This window comes from Panthera uncia (assembly GCF_023721935.1).
Source record: "Panthera uncia isolate 11264 chromosome B3 unlocalized genomic scaffold, Puncia_PCG_1.0 HiC_scaffold_1, whole genome shotgun sequence".
Lineage (NCBI taxonomy): Eukaryota > Metazoa > Chordata > Mammalia > Carnivora > Felidae > Panthera > Panthera uncia.
This window is the reverse complement of record NW_026057582.1, coordinates 77,313,243-77,331,708: the sequence shown is the minus strand read 5'-3', so window position 1 is coordinate 77,331,708 and position 18,466 is coordinate 77,313,243. Positions and strand designations below refer to the sequence as shown.

The 18,466-nt window shown below is 43.5% G+C and overlaps 1 protein-coding gene and 1 long non-coding RNA gene across 4 annotated transcripts in view; one reads left to right on the top strand and one right to left on the bottom strand.

Moving 5' to 3' along the window:
* Positions 1–18,466, top strand: part of SCG5 (secretogranin V) — an 89,714-nt gene that overhangs the window by 57,035 nt on the left and 14,213 nt on the right. For 2 of the 3 annotated variants that reach the window (XM_049613284.1, XM_049613282.1), the window contains exons 5-6: positions 4,920–4,973; positions 8,645–9,222. In XM_049613284.1, coding sequence (XP_049469241.1) covers positions 4,920–4,973; positions 8,645–8,740 — 150 coding nt within the window. In that variant the 3' untranslated portion in view covers positions 8,741–9,222. Of the gene's footprint in view, positions 1–4,919; positions 4,974–8,644; positions 9,223–18,466 lie in introns of those variants that run through there. The other variant, XM_049613283.1, reaches the window with a different exon arrangement.
* On the bottom strand, positions 9,216–18,261 carry LOC125909812 (uncharacterized). The gene is made up of 4 exons (XR_007453773.1): positions 17,813–18,261; positions 14,744–14,968; positions 10,690–11,021; positions 9,216–9,852 (listed from the first exon to the last, which is right to left on the bottom strand). It is a non-coding gene; the product is annotated as an uncharacterized LOC125909812 (long non-coding RNA).

Sequence of the window (18,466 nt, the reverse complement as noted above, 5' to 3'; positions counted from 1 at the left end):
CAAGGGCCAGTTTCAGCAAAGAACAAGTGGAAGATGCTAAGCCTGCTTCGTTCCAGATGCTGCGCTAGGTGCTTGATCTATAACAGTCTCTGAGACATGGTGCTGGTCTTCAATGAACTTACCACCTTGTGGTTGAGAAGAAATGTGAAAACACAACGAACCCAATGTAGCACGGTCCAGCTTCATGTTCTGGCTATGCTGTGATCACTAGGAGGTACAATTACTGGCAAAGAGGGAAGATAAGGGCAGATAAGGAATTTCTAAGATGGAGGGCTTGCACAGCCAGTTGTACAATTGCCAGCGAGGAAGTTGAAGGCAACACTGAAGTCTAAGGTGAGAAGGGCCCCTGAAGAACGTGTAGGTTGGAAATGAGCAAAAGGAAGCAAGAGTGAGACTGGGAAAAGTGTGAGTGAGGGCAGAGAGCCCTTTTGAGGAAGCAGGAGAGATGGAAACTTCTCTCCTGCCAACTTTCCTTTCCTCTTCTTGAAAGCCTGGATAGATTACTATTACAGATCAATGACCAGGAACAATGTTTACATGCCTTTTATCATCAGTAATTATGTTTATTTAAACCTAAGTTTCTCTCATTTATTTTCTCAGTACCACCTGGCAGTGAACATGATTTGCTTGGACTTCACATGGTAGTGGGAATCAAGTACAGTAGTCTGCCCTTATCCAAGGGGGATGGAATGACAGTCTCAAGCTTGTCCTAAGCTCAACCAGATTTTAAGTTAACAAAGTAATTATCTTAAACAAGAACAGTGCACACAAGACCATGATTCCTTATATGCTAATAATGTTTGCCTGTCTTTGACATTGGCTGGAGCTCAGCTAGGTCTTTAGCAATGATTCATATATTAGAAATATCAGCGTCTGTCTCATTTCCTGCATTACTTTCTCTTTGTTAATGCATCAAGACACATTTTTTAAATGCACATCACATGCCTTCCAGGCCCTGTGTTGGGTGATGGGAATGGAGATGAAGAATAATAGTAATTGTATTTTATTATATGATAGTAAATAGTAATATTTATTAAGCATGTACTGTGTGCCAGACACTGTGCTAAATACATGAATTATCTCACTCAATCTGCCCATCCCAAACACGCCCATTTTACAGATGAGAAAATACAGGCTTAGGGGGTGTGAGTAGCCTGCTCAACACCACAGAGCTGATTATCAGCAGAGCTAGGATTTGAACTAGATCTTCTGGCTCCAGGAGTTCTTTAAAAACTGGTAGATTTCTTATCTTTTCATGGCTCATGGCTCATCATGTGTCCTGTACTGTGGTCCCATCAAGTCCTGTCTAGGACTGGCTATCTTTTGGATGGTGTGTGTGCCCCCAGTGTGGAGTGTCTATACCCAAAGGCGGCTATTGTGGGTGTCAGTCACCTCCTCCTTCACACAGTAATCGCTGACTGCTGCTTAGGAAAAAGTTCTCTTGAAAAGCAAATATTTCTCCTTTCCAAGCGCTTTTCATATCTTTTCTTCAGCCCGCTGGGTGATTAGGGTCTCTTTCTCCCATGGAACCAGCTGATCATGGCCAGAGCCGACTCCATGAGAGGAACAAGAAGCAAGGACTTTCTCTGCCTTTCCTTGTGTTTCAGGACCTCACACAGCTGAAGAGTCGAATCCTCTTCACTTTGGGTTCGTCTCATGTTTCCATGTGATTAAGTTTGAATTCTGCCTTTCTGATATGTTCCTCTTAGTGTTTCACATCGGGAGGCACATGATGTCACTCTGTCCCAGAATTGGTGACTTGTTCTAAGTGATGCCTGCCGGGTTTCTCAAGTGTAAAATTACTGTTTTTTTCCCCCTTTGAAATTAATCATCTGTGGGGAGGTACGTTGCAACTGTATAAATGTTTGGTCCCCATTAAACTTTCAACCAACAATCTTAGTCTTCATCGATGATACTCGCTAAAATCAGTCATAACCATGGTACTTGTAAAACAGTGATTTTTAAACTCTATTACTCATTCTGCATTTACTGGTTGCCATTTGACTCTAAACAACAGTCCCCCCTTTTATTCATTCATTTATTTAAAAATCTATTTATTATCAGTATGGATTGGTTAATTCCAATTATTTATTTTGGCATTCACTCTGTCCTAGATACAGCCAGCAGGAGTCTCCAAGTTGGCTTCTCTTTCCCTTTGACACATCTCATCACTTCTTGAGCACGTTCTTACTTTATGGGACAATTAGATGTTTCAACTCCATTGATCCTTAAACTTTCCCTGCCCTAGCCCTGGATTCAGACATTCTCCATTCCCTGGTTCCATTTAGGAATGGAATTTGAAACCAAGATCTGGGCAGTTGTCCAAAATCTTGATGGCACAATAGAAAGCCCTTTTTGTGAACTCAAACCTGCTACTCACATGGAAAACAGGCTCACCGCTCCCCCATCCCTACCCTGTCTACAAGGAATGGGTATCAGGAGAGGAGGCTGTTTTCTTCTCATTCTTTTTGTATACTTCTTTCCCCCCACACTGTACCTGCAGCCCTTGCTTCACATCCATACAGTAATAGCAGGGCTAGTCAGGAATGCCCCAGCCACTTTCATGCAGGGATGGGAAACTCTCATCCAGCTAATCCTAACCCTGGCTCTTAGGGGGAAACCCAGGGACTGTCTCTGGGAGGACAACTTGGTAAACCTTTGGCATTTCTTTTCAAATGAAGGTTCTTATTGGTATAATCTGCCCCACAACCTTCTCTTTTTTTATATAACTTGTTTTATTTTTTATTTTTTAAAATTTACATCCAAATTAGTTAGCATATAGTGCAACAATGATTTCAGGAGATTCCTTAGTGCCCCTTACCCATTTAGCCCATCCCCCCTTCCACAACCACTCCAGTAACCCTCTGTTTGTTCTCCATATTTAAGGGTCTCTTCTGTTTTGTCCCCCTCCCTGTTTTTATATTATTTTTGTTTCCCTTCCCTTATGTTCATCTGTTCTTTGTCTTAAAGTCCTCATATGAGTGAAGTCATATGATGTTTGTCTTTCTCTGACTAATTTCACTTAGCATAATACCCTCCAGTTCCATCCACGTAGTTGCAAATGGCAAGGTTTCATTCTTTTTGATTGCTGAGTAATACTCCATTGTGTATATATACCACATCTTCTTTATCCATTCATCCATCGATGGACATTTGGGCTCTTAACATACTTTGGCTCTTGTTGATAGCGCTGCTGTAAACTCTGGAGTGCATGTGTCCCTTCAGAACAGCACACCTGTATCCCGTGGATAAATGCCTAGTAGTGCAATTGCTGGGTGGTAGGTCGTTCTTAGTTTTTTGAGGAACCTCCATACTGTTTTCCAGAGTGGCTGCACCAGCGTGCACTCCCATGCCCCACAGCCTTCTGAAGGAGTTGAACTGAATCGATGCTGCCTTGACCCCCCGGGTGGTACAGTGGAAGTTTGCCACCCACGGTTGACCAACTGCCCCACCCCCTCGTTCCAGCTCTGGGCCCCCTGTGCTCCTGCCCACACAGGCAGATGAACCTGATGGTGCACATGAAGAGCCTCTGTCCTGACCTCCCAGCCCCCAGAGCCCTTCCCCAGCCTTGGTGCAAACTCCCAGATGTTCTCTGCACAACAGGAGTTGTTACGTCCACAGAAATGCAACTCCAGAGGACAAGAATGAGCCTCCCGGTGATGTGCTCGTTCTTTGAGACTGTGATCTGCACATCTGCCTTTTCTCCCTTCTAATATTAGATTGACCAGTTTCCCAAGTGAGCAGGAGACCGAGGCTGTGGCCAGTATTGGCCTATTGGGTACTCTAGATCCTTCACTCCCTGGTGCAGCCTCCCTGCATAGTTGAGGTTGGGCAAGAGATCCACATTGTAAATTGCGGGTGGGGTAGATTTTAATGAACATGAAAATGATGAAGCTCATTCTTGGCATCTGTCCTTTGTATTTCCAAATGTACCATTAAAAAAAAATCTCTATATCCAAAACAGTTCAGAGGATACAAGTGTTGTATAAACTTGGTCCCTAACAGAACTCTGTCATCTCTTTAAAAAAAAAATCAATGGCAGTATATTTTATTTAGAGTAAGATGCAATCATCTCTTTTATGCATTATTTCCCTTTGGATGAAAAAAAAAAAACACAAATAAGTCCCCCCAATACCCCTTCTCCCATTTTGCCTTCAGATTAAGTGTTCTGTCTTTTATAATCTCAGTAGGGAAACCTGTGGAACTTGTGTCTGATAGTCTAGAGCTCATTTAAATCTACTATGTGCTTGAAATACAGCAATATGTGGAAACACTTATACAAACTGTGGTAACAGAGCCCGTTTTTTTTTTTTTTCTTCCCCCAACATAGCTTTCCTTCTGCCAAGAAGTTTTTTGGCAGTTTTTAAAAGGTTCACTCTATTAAAAATGTTATAGACCAAATGGTTTTCCGATTGTCTTGACTGGGGGCACTGACTTAAGCCACAGGAGGAAAGGTTGCAGAAGTCAGGATGTCTCATTTATTTACATAGAGGATTGTTATTAATAGTCAGACACTCCTCTAGAGAACAGTTTATGTGTACAGCTCATAAAAAGGGAGTTGGATACAAAAGTAAAATGAGATAAAACTGTTTGTTTTAAACAAAGGCTGTTCAAAGTGAGGAGCTGAGTTTCCAGTGCCTCTTGTGTTTTAGAATGTCGTATTTTCCTGTTTATATGATTGTTGGTGACACTGGTGTGCCTCGGGGCATTGCAGAGAACTTTATTAAAAGCTACACAACCACCAGTCTTTCTCTTGTGGTCTATCTTTCTGACGCGACATTCCTTTCATCTAACTTTGTTTCCAAAATATGTGTGTGCAAATATCCAGGGGGACACACCAAGTATCGCTTCTAAAATAGACGTTCACCAAATCTGATCCATAACTTCTGCGTTCGTGTTTTCTTTTCTCCCCATTCTAGAACAAGAAACTCCTTTACGAGAAGATGAAGGGAGGACAGACACGAAAGCGGAGGGTAATGTGTGGCTGGCTGAGCTGCTGGTGGGATGCCTGGAGCTTTCTGAGTGTGCCCCCTCAGTTGTCGGAAAGTAGCAGAGGCCTTTCATGAGCCATCCTGGGAGGGCGGAACTCGGGTCCCGTGGAACGAGGGCCACGCTCTTGGTTTCTGGGGTGGGCCCCCCACGACTCGGCACATGGTTTTGAGTGGAGGGCTGTTGTGTGGTGATCCCACCACCTCCACTGCATTTGTGAAATGGGTGTAGCGTCCCTCCCGTGGGTGTGGGAATTCGGGGAGCACGTGAGGGTGTCTTTCCTTAGAGGGGCTCTGGGTCGCTGGGGGCAGCTGTGCACACATCTGCACTGATTCTGTAAACACAAAAGACAGGAACAAGGACGTGCTTGCTGAACTGCAAGCTCCAGGCAATAATTTTGAAGGAATGTAGGGGCAAAGGATGAGATGAACAAACCTCATTCCTCCTACATAGCTTTTCTTCACCTAGCCCAGCCCCCTTCCCCAGCCTTGGCACAAATTGATGTGAAACGCTCTTCATCTGTTACATTTGTTTGCCGACCGGTGAATTTGCTGCCGGCTTCCTTATTTACCATCTCAGGGCTGCCCATGGTGGGATGTTGGTCTGGGTGTTGTGCGTTGAGCCACTATGGTGTTGCCTCTTGTAAAGCTGAATGTCAAGTCTGCTTTGGGTTTCCAATGTATTGAATGGCAGCGAGACTGAATAAGTGATCAGTGACTATTCTGGTGCTCTAGTGGATAGAAGTGCCTGGCAACCCCCTCCTCTCCTCCTCTGACCAGGTGGAGGAAAAAGTTAAAGTCCTGTTATTATATAGCAAAGTGCCATGTAGTCACCACATTAATTAAATGTACAAACCAAACCATATACTCAAGGCCACTATTTCTTAAAAACAGCAAGTGCCTGGATCTCGGCAAAGTTTGGGAATCTGGGCAGTGGTAGTTGTGGCCATTCTGCACAGTTCTGCCAAATCCAGTCCGAGTGCTTGAGAAGGCATAGATCTTCTGGACACGGCATTAATTCACGGGCCCCCGCAACAGAAAGTTCCAAGCCCCTCTGCTGCCTGACACGTGGCCAGTTTTGAGAAGCAAAGTTGTCTGGAAACCGATCTTCTTTGGGAGAGTTAGCAGGGTTATTAGGGGTTTTTCTTGGGTGATTACAGTTTCCAGTGGCAAATGGTGACAGGAAGGGTCTGAAGGGTGTAATGTGGTCTTGAGAGAACATCAAGAAATTCTATTTCAGGACCTCAGAATACACATAATTTACCGGTAAGATGGCTCGAGTATCTCCCCATGGCACAACAAGAACATTTCCAAATAAGACCAATGACCGGCCCAAAATGAAAAACTTAGCATGAAGCTTTAATTGTCTCTACTTCCTGGCTCACCGTTCCTTGTACCCTGATTCGGCTAGTGACTGTGGGTCAGGATTTAGGTCATTTTTCCATGAGACCAGTGATTACCAAAACTCAGAATTCTGGCTAGGACACATGTTATAAAGGATTGTACTTTGGTCTCAACTTCCTCCACACAGGAAAGGCCTAGAATTTATGAAAATAAGGGTCATTTTGACCCAGTCGTATCAAATTCTTCCTGTTCTCAGACATCTACAAAAACCCATGGTCATGCCATAAATCCTGGCTCCCTGGGGACTCGGGGACACAGAACTTGCTTCCCCTGCCATCAGGCCTCATGCGATGCTCCCATTGATTGAAGAGTTTAATCACCTGCTCAAGTGCATCCATCACCAAGGCTTTCTCCAGTGAAGCTCAGTATCTGCTGTGGGTTTCCAAGGCTCCCAATGGTTCTTCCAGTTATGAAATGGGAAAAAAAAATGTTCTCTCTGTAACCTAGCCATTCCCTCTCACCCAGGAGAGGAGATAGATACGTAAGTGCCTTGAGTTCTTCAGAGTATACTTAAAATCAAGTATCATTATTATTATTATTCCTTTTAAGTATAGGATTCAATACTGATGAACATTTATCAAAAAAGTTCAAGTGATTGCTCCTTTTGCTTCCTCACTAATTTACTCCCCCCCCCACCCCCACCCCCCAGTATTTGCCATTTTCTGGGTCTAGGCAGAAGGACTTGCTCCTTTGAAAGTCCCTTTACCCAGAGGGATTCTCCCCAAAGTTACAACAGACCCCCAGGTAGTTTTATGTAACTTTATGTATTTGCTTAAATCTAATTGAATTCCACTTGCTTCATGAGTAGAAAGTCAACTCCCCTTTGCAAACTTTAACCATTAAGATGGATCTTGTTAATATCTGAGATCTATTTATCTTACTTAAAGAGCTTATCAACCTTTTATTCCCATATTTGATAAATATGGAAATCTCATATCCTTTTTTAATGGCTTAGAATTTTCAGGTAAATATTGTTACTAAAAAACAATAAAGATATTTATGATATTGAGTACACTTCTTCAGTGCACGCTCGCGTCACCTACCCGGAAATTTTAATATGACTCTCTGGAGTCGGCCAGGCCATTCTCGTTGACAATCTCTGATGTAGAAAGCATTTTAGTTATTTTAAACATGTTAAAGATGCCTTCCCAGCGAAGTACTATGTTTTTGTGACGTGTCACTTTTCAGATATGAGGACGTTGCACACTTTGTAATTCTCAGTTTGTAATGCATTTTTGCTGGATGAGTTGGGCCTTTCATGATTCATGCATTTAGCTGTCAGAATGTGGAAGGACTTTTACAAAATCTCTTTCGGAGAATGATCTGATCACCCTTCAAAAGAGCCAAGGCAGACAATGTCCCCTTGTCTAGAGAGACCCACCTGTGAACTGCTTCCATTCATTCATGGGGACTTGGGATGGATGATCATTTGTAACTACAGCCTCTTGCTTATATTTTTGTCCAGTTATTGGAAGGGGACTTCAATAAACAAATACCTTCCAAAACTTTCGAAATTTTTTCTGCTTGGTAAATACTATGTTATAAAGCTCCAATTACTAGTTCAAATCCAAACCTCAAAAAGTGGATATGTATTAAAGAAGGAATGGAAAAACCTTGACTCATTCAGAATAGCAACAGATGAGAGATTTCAAAGTCTTGAGTCCAAAGTAAAGGCACCTTGTGCAGAGCTTACTTCTTTTCTTTAGCTTTTGAACTTGAAGGTGGAAATGATTGCTAGGGTCACTGATGAATCCTCTTTAGGTAGAATGGAAGAATTAGGTAGCATGTAAAAATCAATACAGCAACAGGATGTCCTATGACCAGTCTACAGACACTAATTCCTACTTGATCTGTTGCCTTCTTTAGAACATTCTTATAAAATATACTTTAATGCATTTCACATTCTCTCTTCCACTAAATAAGGCCATAGAACAATTTTATTTCATATGGGGCTTGGTATCTAAGTTGTAGTGAGAACTTGTTAGCTGATTCACTCCAAAGCTTTGTGCCAAAGAACTCTTCGGTTGTGTGCAAGACACAATTAAAGACATCTGTCAGTCAAACAGTGTTTCTCAGGCCACTGAGATTTTGAAGATGCACTGAAATAATCATGTGGTAGGTGGTAGGTACCACTGTTACCTTGTTTTTAACCCAGTAGTCCAGACACAATTCTCACTCACGTCTTTTCTTTTGTGAGATGTCTGTATCTGATGTTCAGGTATAATACCAAACTTTTTTTTTTTTTTTTCCAGAGTATCAATCCATATCTACAAGGACAGAGACTGGACAACGTTGTCGCAAAGAAGTCGGTCCCCCATTTTTCAGATGAGGATGAGGACCCAGAGTAGGGTGAGGATGCTGGGTAGAAACCCACACGGCCCGTAGGCCTCAGTACTGCTTACGTGCACGTGTTATTAGAGCCCCTGTGAATGGCAGCATGTTTCTAATTTAGACTAGTATGGATGAAAAGCAGCTGTATTTTGATATTGCATTGTCCTTCACACCGATAGCTCTGCTTTCTACCAAATTAGAATAAGAGCTCTTTTCTTTTTAAATGTGGATCTGCAACGGGCATTGAAATTAAGGTGTATATATCAACAACAGTAAAAAGCAAGACTATGAATGAAATGTCCTCAGATTTCTTGCAATTTAAAATGGTGTTTTGGGCTGTGCTGTTTTGGCCAAGTCTGTAGAAAGCTGGCATTTGATTTTGATTATGTAGTTCACCCAGCCCTTGGGCATTGTTACACATCAATAAAGAAGGTTGTACTCAAGAGGAGGAGCGGACACATTTCACTTGCCTACATCTTAATAAATGTGTATGCAAGCCTTGGTGGGTGAGGCTTTTTTATTTAGATCATTATAAAAACAATTTACGTGCTTGCTAGAACAAACTCACAACACGATCTCATTTGATCTTAACACTAATGCTGTGACGTAAGTGGGGCTGGTAGTATTATCCCCATTTTACACGTGGTAGGACTGAGACTCTGGGCTTCCACAAAAATCTGGAAGTGGAGCAAGCAGTGCATGATGACTGAGGTCTTTGGCTTTGAGTTACTGTGTCTTATTCAGCAAATACTGGGTTTCTAACACATGCCAGGCACAGAGCTGGGCTCTGTGGGTGCTTCGGGGGCTCAGACTGACCCCACCCATTCCTCAGGCAGCAGAGTATATAATCCAGGTCGCAAGACGTCTCTCCATGAGCACAGAATAGGTCGGTCAGCGACACTCCGCTTTTAAAGTTCAGAGCTACAGATGCAGGCACGCTCCCCTGCCTATTTCTGAAAAGATGTGCAATTTTCAACCAGCTGAGTCCTCCCAAGCCAGAAAGGCAATTCAGTGGAAGGCTGGCAGGATGCAGTTCACTGGTGAGGTTGTTTCCATGCCTTTTACAACTCTTCACTGTAAAGAAGACAACAGTTTCAGGCTTTGCTATCATTGGCCTCGATTTCCTGGTCTATAAAAGGGAGACAGCAGTGAGAAAGCACTGAGGAGAAAGATCATTCTTGGTTTTAATTTTACTGAGTGCACATTAAGTCTAAATGCCAGTGATTTATCTAATAGAAACAGCTTGACTGCCTTCATTAACACAGGAGTCTGTTACTATCACTTATAAAAACCAAGAAAGGTGTTGGCACGTTTTTTCATAGCAAGAGGCATTTTTTTCTAGAGAGCATCAGCAGGCAGTTTTGCCACATCTCATAGCATGATTTCAGCAGCACCCTCGCCACCTGTTTCCAAAAAAGATAGTTCCCTCGTGTTCTAGAGCCGTACAGAGCTGGGAGGGCTTACCCTATGAATCTTGTGTTTTGTGGGCATGTAGTTACTTTTCATTTCAGTTTTAACTCTCTTAGAAAAACCAAAGGATACCTCTTTTTCTGAGGTTGGACAAAAGGAAGGAAAAATGGCTACAAGATGTTTTGAGGCCCTGAGGAAGGAAGCATAGCAAAGCAGGAGGAGATAAGGTCACTGTGCCTGTGTTTGGCCCAGTTGCCCTCAGATGGGTTCTTAGCCCTCCCCTGTTGTCTGAATGACAGACTGGGTTTCCAAGGCTCCCAGGTCAGCTGACCTCTGCCTGCATTTAATATGAGGTCACGGAGAGGAGAGTAAAGGTGAGAGATGGCAGAAAACAAGGTAATTTGTTTTCTGTCTCCGTAGCTGCATCTTCCCCTTAAGGGCCCATCTCCCGCTAGGTGAGCATGGCTCCAGCCATCTTGCCTCTTCCCCTGGTCCCAGCGGCTCCAGGAGGCCATGGCCTCTGCCATATTGTTAATCTCTGGGTTATTTCACTTACCCTAGTAGGCTCTTCCATCACCCGTGTAACCAGTTTTCTATATTAAATTCCTTCTGTTTGAAATCTTTAGAATGTTTTCTGTTTTCCTTATTGGACCTTGACTGATAGAATCATCCATCAGGGGAATCAAGAATTAAGCACTGTGAGAAAAATGTAGAACAACCAATGTGGGGAACAGATAGCATGATGCTTCTTGATTTTTAATGTAAATATGATGCGTTTGGGGGAATATTGTTAAAAATGCACACTCTGATGCAGTAGGTCCAGGGTAGGCCTCAGATTTTGGCATTTCTTGTAAGGTGATGCTGATGCTGCTGGTCCATGAACAGCATCTGAGTAGCACAGAAATAGAGGATTAGGAAAAGCTGAATGGAAGTGGGGGAACTGCCCTGACACCAACTTAATTTAGTCTGAATCTATAAGGACCCTGTCAGCATTGTGTGGTAACCTTATCCAGCCACTCTCAGCACCTTGGGAAGAAAAGCAGAGAGGACAGACACGGGAGTGAGCCTCATGGGGGAACATCAAGAAGTCAAAGATCCTAAAACACCAGAGAAAGCAAACAGAGTTGTCCCATTTGAGATCTGAGCCTTTGTTATGGGTTGAGCCAAGACCAGTGATCCGAGAGGTCAAAAGAATGTAGGAAATGATGTGGACCAAAAATAAAGTCAAGGAGTTGGCAGTTAGGGGGACGATGAGTTTGGATTCTTGACAAAGGAAAATTTTCAAGTGCTGGTAAATGATGTCTCAGTTGGGACAACTACAAAAAGGAGTCAGAATAGCGTGGAGCTAAAGATCAATGGACTCGGGAGAAGTAGAAAAACCATGAGGTCAGGGAACAAAAGGCAGAAGCATCAATGTGGGAGGTAAAGTCTTCACGTTAGAGGGGGTCAGCGTACCAAAGTTCTGTACAAAGTCAAAGCTCCACCACAAGCTTGTAGAGTACAGGGTAAAACTGAGAGCCAGGATATTCTGACACTAACTGGAATGCTATGTGCCTACACATTTTTATTTCTTGTTACGAAGTTCTAGATTCTCAAAGGGATCTGTGACCCTCAAAAGGTTAGAAATCACTGTTGAGAGTAGCAGTGTGAGCCATGTTGGCAGTCACTAAGGAATATAAATGTTCGTTATGAGGGGTCCTTGAGAAAGAAAGAAGAGGACAGAAAAACTTCTCCCGTGTAGATTTCCAAAAGAGATCTTCGTGGTCAACCACTATCAATGACGTCACCAGTGGGTGAAAAACCAAGAGTTAATTCCTGATGGTTAGATCAGGCCAGCAGCACCTGAACCCACTGGTCAATCAGATCAAAAAGAGATGGTTATTATATGCCTCCTGGTGTGATTAATAAGAAACAATGTCAAGGAAATATTCTTGTCAAAACAATCTAACCTAAAACTCTAGATTTAACTCCCTGTCAACAGTAAGCACAGAGAGGAGAGAAACATGTTAAACACACTGCTGAGAAGCAATCACCAAAATCTAGAATGGAGACTACAGGACAAGTGACCTAGCATTTTTCAATGAATAAATATTAGGAATTGAAAACAAGGAGGTGGAAACTGTTCAGATTTTGTTTAATGCTTATTTATTTATATTGAGAAAGAGAGAAAATGAAAGCAGGGGAGGGGCAGAGAGAGAGAGAGAGAGAGGGAGAGAGACAGAATCCCAACCAGGCTCTGTGCTGTCAGTGCAGAGCCCAACTCGGGGCTCAAACTCATGAACAGTGAGACCATGATCTGAGCTGAAATCAAGAGTTAGACATTTAACCAACTGAGCCACCCAGGTGCCCCACTGTTAATAGATTTTAAAAGACTTAAGAGACATAACAAACCAAATACAATGTGTGAGTCTTATTAGTATCCTGACTCAAACAAATCAAATTAAAAAAACATTGATGTGGGGCACCTGGGTGGCTCAGTTGAGTGTCCGACTTGGCTCAGGTCATGATCTCACGGTTCATGAGTTTGAGCCCTCATTGGGCTCTGTGCTGACAGCTCGGATCCTGGAGCCTGCTTCGGATTCTGTGTCTCCCTCTCTCTCTGCTCCTAACCAACTCGTATTCTGTCTCTGTCTCTCTCAAAAATAAATAAACAAAACAAAACAAAAAAAAACATTGATGAGACAATTGACTAATGACTGGCTGGATATTTGGTTTATTTAAGGGTTACGTGGTATTATGGCTATATTTTCTAAAAAGAGCCCTTATTTCTTAGCGATAAATTCTGAATTATTTATAGATAAAATGGTAAGATGTCTTGGAGTTCCTTTAAAATAATCCAGTGGTAGTGATGGTAGGAGGGGTATTGGGGGTATAGATCAATCAAGATTGTCTCTAAATTGATATTTGTTGAAGCTGGCTCATAGGTACATGGGGATTCGTTGTACTTCTATCTCTACATTTGTGATTACTTGAAATTTTCTACAATACAGACACAATTAATGGTTTACGAGTAGGTTATGTATGGTAAGCACTGACCTAGAAATAACAACATCGGACAAGGTATACCGCTTTACTGGATAAGGCTATGGAAAAGGTGAGGAAGCAAAAAGGAAGATTAATGAAGAGAATTTCCCTGGAGTGTTGTGAAGGGACCTAGCAGAGGGTTCCACGGAAGAGACAATCTGGTGGTAACGGTGGTGATGGGTCAGAGTCCGTGGGAGGAGAAGGGATTGTCATAGAAAGAGAAAGGTGACTGGAAGCAGTAAAGAAGGGGGACCTTCATAAGACTGATGGATGCAAAAAGGCCATTTCTTTCTGGGGGAGTCTGGGCTGGATCCACAGAAGAAACACACCAATTTTCCTGGGAGCTGGAAGGGTTATTAACTCACCTCTGGGGTCTGTTTATCTGCAACGCTCCAGCCAAGGATCTTTGACAACAGGAAGGTTGTTTATATTTCTCCCTGCCACCTATCCACAACACACACACACACACAGAACTAAAGAAGATGAAAGAAAGAAGAAAAAAGAATACTGAGCACAGTGGCCACAATGTAAGGCAAATGTGCCAGCATCATCAGCCATTAGACCTGATAGAACTCCCGCTGTGCGCACAGCCAGCTGGAGGCCCTGAGGAGCAGTTACACAGCATGAGGAAGACACACAGCCTTAGCACTGGAGGCGTTTACATTGGGAACATTCTAGAAGAGAATTTCCTCCATTCTTGCTGCTAGGAGAGAGAAAGTAGACCAAATTTCCTATTTACCCAGCTAGATACAAAAGGCACCAGAACCACTCTTTCCTCCTCCCCCTTCCTTTGAAACTTTCAGAGATACCAAGCTTCACTGAGAAATGTCACAGATAACAGTCATAGCCCAAGGCATGGGGTCTGGGACCAGAAGTCTCCAGTTCTGTATCTGCCACAGCATCACATAGTGATCACTAAGGTGCCACTGCCTTGGCCCAGGGGGACAAGGGAGCCAAGAAAACAGAAATATTTTTTTTAAATAGCAAATGTCAGGTAGATTATCTGCTAGAGGAAGTTAGTCCTCCAGGGAGGACTATGGAGCGGACGCCAGAATCCTCAGGGGGTGGTGGGTGAGGGAAGGGTGTAGTTAACCATTACACTTACTACTTGGCTAGTGGGCATGCACAGAAAAGAAAGAAAAAATAGTAAGTGGTGTGGGTTGAAAATCGTTGAGAGCACTGTTCCTGGGGGGTTTTTTCATTTAAAGACTTATAGAAAATACTGATGTAGGTGTAAGTGTGCAGGGAGAGAAGCACCACCAAGAGATGGGAAGGTGGCAGCAATAAAGCTAAACCAATGAAGCCAAGGCTGTGTGAAAAGGTCCACATTTCGGGGGAGGGGGCGTTGCGAGTTACAAGGAGTGGTAAACAAAGACGATGGAGTTCAAGGTTGCTGAGCTGGGGTAGGGTTGGGCAGGATGTTGTAGGAGCTCCTGTTCAAAGCCTAGCAAATTTCACATCTGTGAAAGCCTCCATTTCTAGATCCAGTGATCTCATTATTACCACAAAATTGAAGCAAGATGAAACACAATAGTCACTGCTTTTTTTCTGTACCCAAGAACTGCACCAGTTTAGTGAAATCTTACCTGGAGCCTTTTTCTAGTGATGGTGCTGAGAGTCGGCAGACACATAGTTTGAGGAGTATCCACGAGAGCATCCAAATGGCAAGGAGCACCTGGTGGGCTGTTGGGTTCCTCGTCTCTGTGCAATCAACATAAATACGTTGTCTTTTATGGTTTCAATAATCATTCAGGTACATGCCTGGCAGGTGGTCCAGAATCTCCTTCCATAGGGCTCTTCCAAACAATTGTCTAAGAACCGTAGGAAACATCATCAGTCTGGAGTGGGGGGAGCAAGGATTGCTTGAGCACCGTCAGTAACTACGGGCATTTCTTCTAAAGAAAAAATTTTTAATGTTTATTTCTTCTAATGTTTATTTTTGAGACAGAGAGAGACAGAACACGAGTGGGGGAGGGGCAGAGAGAGAGAGAGGGAGACAGAATCTGAAACAGGCTCCAGGCTCTGAGCTGTCAGCACAGAACCTGAGGTGGGGCTCGAAATCACAAACCGGGAGATCTTGACCTGAGCCGAAGTCGGATGCTCAGCCGAATGAGCCACCCAGGCGCCCCAGGTATTTCTTGCCTATAGCATTACTGGTGAAACTTGACCTTGCTTAATGTTTAGATATTTATCTAGACTCACATCCCAGGATGGCTGCCGTGGGGCTCCAGAACCGTGCTATGAAGTTAAAACGTGCTGAATTCACCGTGACAGCTGCTTTCTAGAGTACAATCCCGTTCCAGGAGCATGTAGAACTGCTCCAATACGTGCCACCTTACCAGCCTCTTCCCTCACTCTCTCTTCAAGGACCACTCAAAACCAGACTAGGTCTAGCTATGCCCTTTCCCACAACACTGGCCTCTGCCATACTAGAGAAGCTGGCATTTGAAACAGCCCTTTCATTGGGCAACCAGTTGACTCTTGAGAGAGCGCATTGCTGCACATACAAGTGGAAGATAGCTGAGATTCTTTCTGAGGTTCTGTGATTCATTCACAAATACCTCATGTGTCATGACTGTGCCAGGTGGGGAGACAAAAATGATTTATGAGCCCAAGGAACCCACAATGCAGAGAGCCTGAGAGGGTAGCGGGAGTCATGGCAGAATCTGTGCAGATACTCTGAAGACCCACAAAAGGACAGCTAACCCAGAATGAGTGGATCAGGAAAGGAAGCCAGAAGGTCTCAAAGAGGTTTTCTTTGCCTGAAGCATTTTGCCTTCAAAACCAAGAGGGAGAATGGAAGCTGAGTCTCGAAGAGGTTTTCAAAACCAAGAGGGAGAATGGAAGGCAAAATGCTTCAGGCAAAGAAAAATGAATAAATCAAAAGCGTGAAGGAATGTGCAAAACTATAGACAATAGCACGCATCAGGGTTCAGTTTGGAAGTAGCATAAAAGGTAATACGCCAAGGAAAGCTAAGAGATAAGCCTGGTGACAGAGGCAGAGCCATGAGAGCCTTATGGGCCACACTAAAGGGTGTGGAGAGTCCCAACAGGATTTTATAAGAGGTAGGGACATTATCAAGCTCATATTTTACAAAGATCCCTGGGGACAGTGTGCAGACAAGGCCAGAGGATGTTCAAGTCTATAATCTGGACAAGAAAGAATAGAAGAGGGGAGAGAGAGCGAGGGAACTAGAAATAATGAAAGTTCAGGGCACAGAGAAATTCCGGGCCTTATGAGCCTGAGAAGCAATTTGTTGTTGTTGTTGTCATTTTTAATTTTTTAATGTTTTTTTTATTTTTGAAGGAGAGAGAGAGCATGAGTGGGGGAGGAGCAGAGAGAGAGGTAGACACAGAATCCGAAGCAGGCTCCAGGCTCTGAGCTGTCAGCACAGAGCCTGATGCGGGGCTCAAACTCACAGACCGGGAGATCATGACCTGAGCCAAAGTCGGACGCTCAGCTGAATGAGCCACCCAGGCACCCTGCCTTAGGACCTATTTGTAAAGCTAGGCAGACTCAGTGTTGGCTCTGTGTGCCATCTTGATCTCATTATGTCAGAATATTTAGGCTTAAGTCTGGGAGAATATGAACTCCAATGTAATGGGTAGACATTCTTCCCAGCAATTTTCACCTAGATATACATTGAGGTCAGAGGTCATTCTTTCCCCCAGAACAGGTAGTGCTGTCTCTCTTCTCACTCTCCTCTGTGATATGAGACCTCACACATACTTCCAGTCTCTGCAGCAGGGCATAACAATAAGAGTTACTATATACACAGAGCAAGTTTTATATATGTGGTTCATTGAATCCTCCTTCCTCACATTTTTTCCAGGAAGCAATTGAAGCTAAAAGGTTACATGACTTAACCAAGACTCCACAGTTAGTAAGTGGCAGAGTTGGAACTTGAGGTTAGATCTCTTGGACACTCTTCCCCTCTATACACTCTGCTACTTGATACTCATTTGCTTATTATGTGTCTGCCTCACTCTAATGGATTATAAACTCTTTGAGACCATGGATTGTGCCTCATTTTTCTTTCTATCCTGGTACTTTGCTTAGGGCCTGACAAAGGCATTAACTTCTGAATGAATGAACTTTGTGGGAGGTTTTAAAGAAGTCATAAAAACGTAAGGGAAGGGAAGCAAAAATAATATACAAACAGGAAGGGGGACAAAACCTAAGAGACTCTTAAATATAGAGAATAGAGGGTTGCTGGAGGGGTTGTGGGAGGGGGGATGGGCGAAATGGGTAAGGGGCATTAAGGAATCTACTCCTGAAATCATTGTTGCACTATACGCTAACTTGGATGTAAATTAAAATATACATAAATTATTAAAAAATTAAAAAATAAAGAAGTCATAAAAGGTTGATCACCCAGACTATGTATAAAGAAGGAAGGGGAGTATTATTGCCTCTTACTTGGGTACAGCTGACGTATTGGCATTAAGTTGTACATATGATTCTCAAGTCCTTTTAACACCAGCCAGTAGAACTTCCCCCCTCTTTCCTGAGTCACTGCCCAAATGGCAGCACTTAAGAAATGTCAGGGCACAGAATTCTAGCCAAATGCTTCAATTTGCTGCACTCCAGGGATAGCTGTGCATGACCTATTTATTAGAGAACTAGACCAGACCACTGTAGTGGTCCTGCTTACCTTGAGGGCAAATCTGTGGGCCGGCTCAGCATTGGGTCACATCACAGGCTTTCATCTGCCAGTGAGCCTCTGACCATGGGAACGTCCCGGAAGCATGTAAGCAGCACACAGGGCATAGGCCGCCTTTAACTGTATCACGTGCTCTGGCAACAGCTTTGGGAATTAGAACGAAGTGACTTTGGGAAACGTTGGCCAGTCAATGGGGACCTTGCCTACAGCCCAGGAAGACAGCCCCAAGGAAGAGTCAGTGAGGGGATTCAGTTCCATCCCTCCCCCCGACAAAATTCCCAGGACATTCACGAGATCCACCAAAAGCCAGACCTATTTGAAGAGGCATATCTCTTGAAAAAAGGAACATTCCCTGAAGCCCGGGGTTTTCTAGCAGCCTAAACACAGCAAAACTTGAGGTGCTGGCGTTTTGCATGCTTAACTTCCTGTTTCTAAAGGAAAAGAGAGACTTTACCAAGACTTTGTGGCTGTCAGGCTGTTCCCTCCAAACAGTCTGGTGACTTCACTGTGGATGAATCAGAAACATATGGATCAAATTTCCTCCTAAAATACACTTCAGTTTGGCAATTAAAAGAAAATGTGTACGATATAGCAGATTTGGTGGCCACCAGCCCTGCAAGAAGGGGGTGGCCAAAATTATCATAA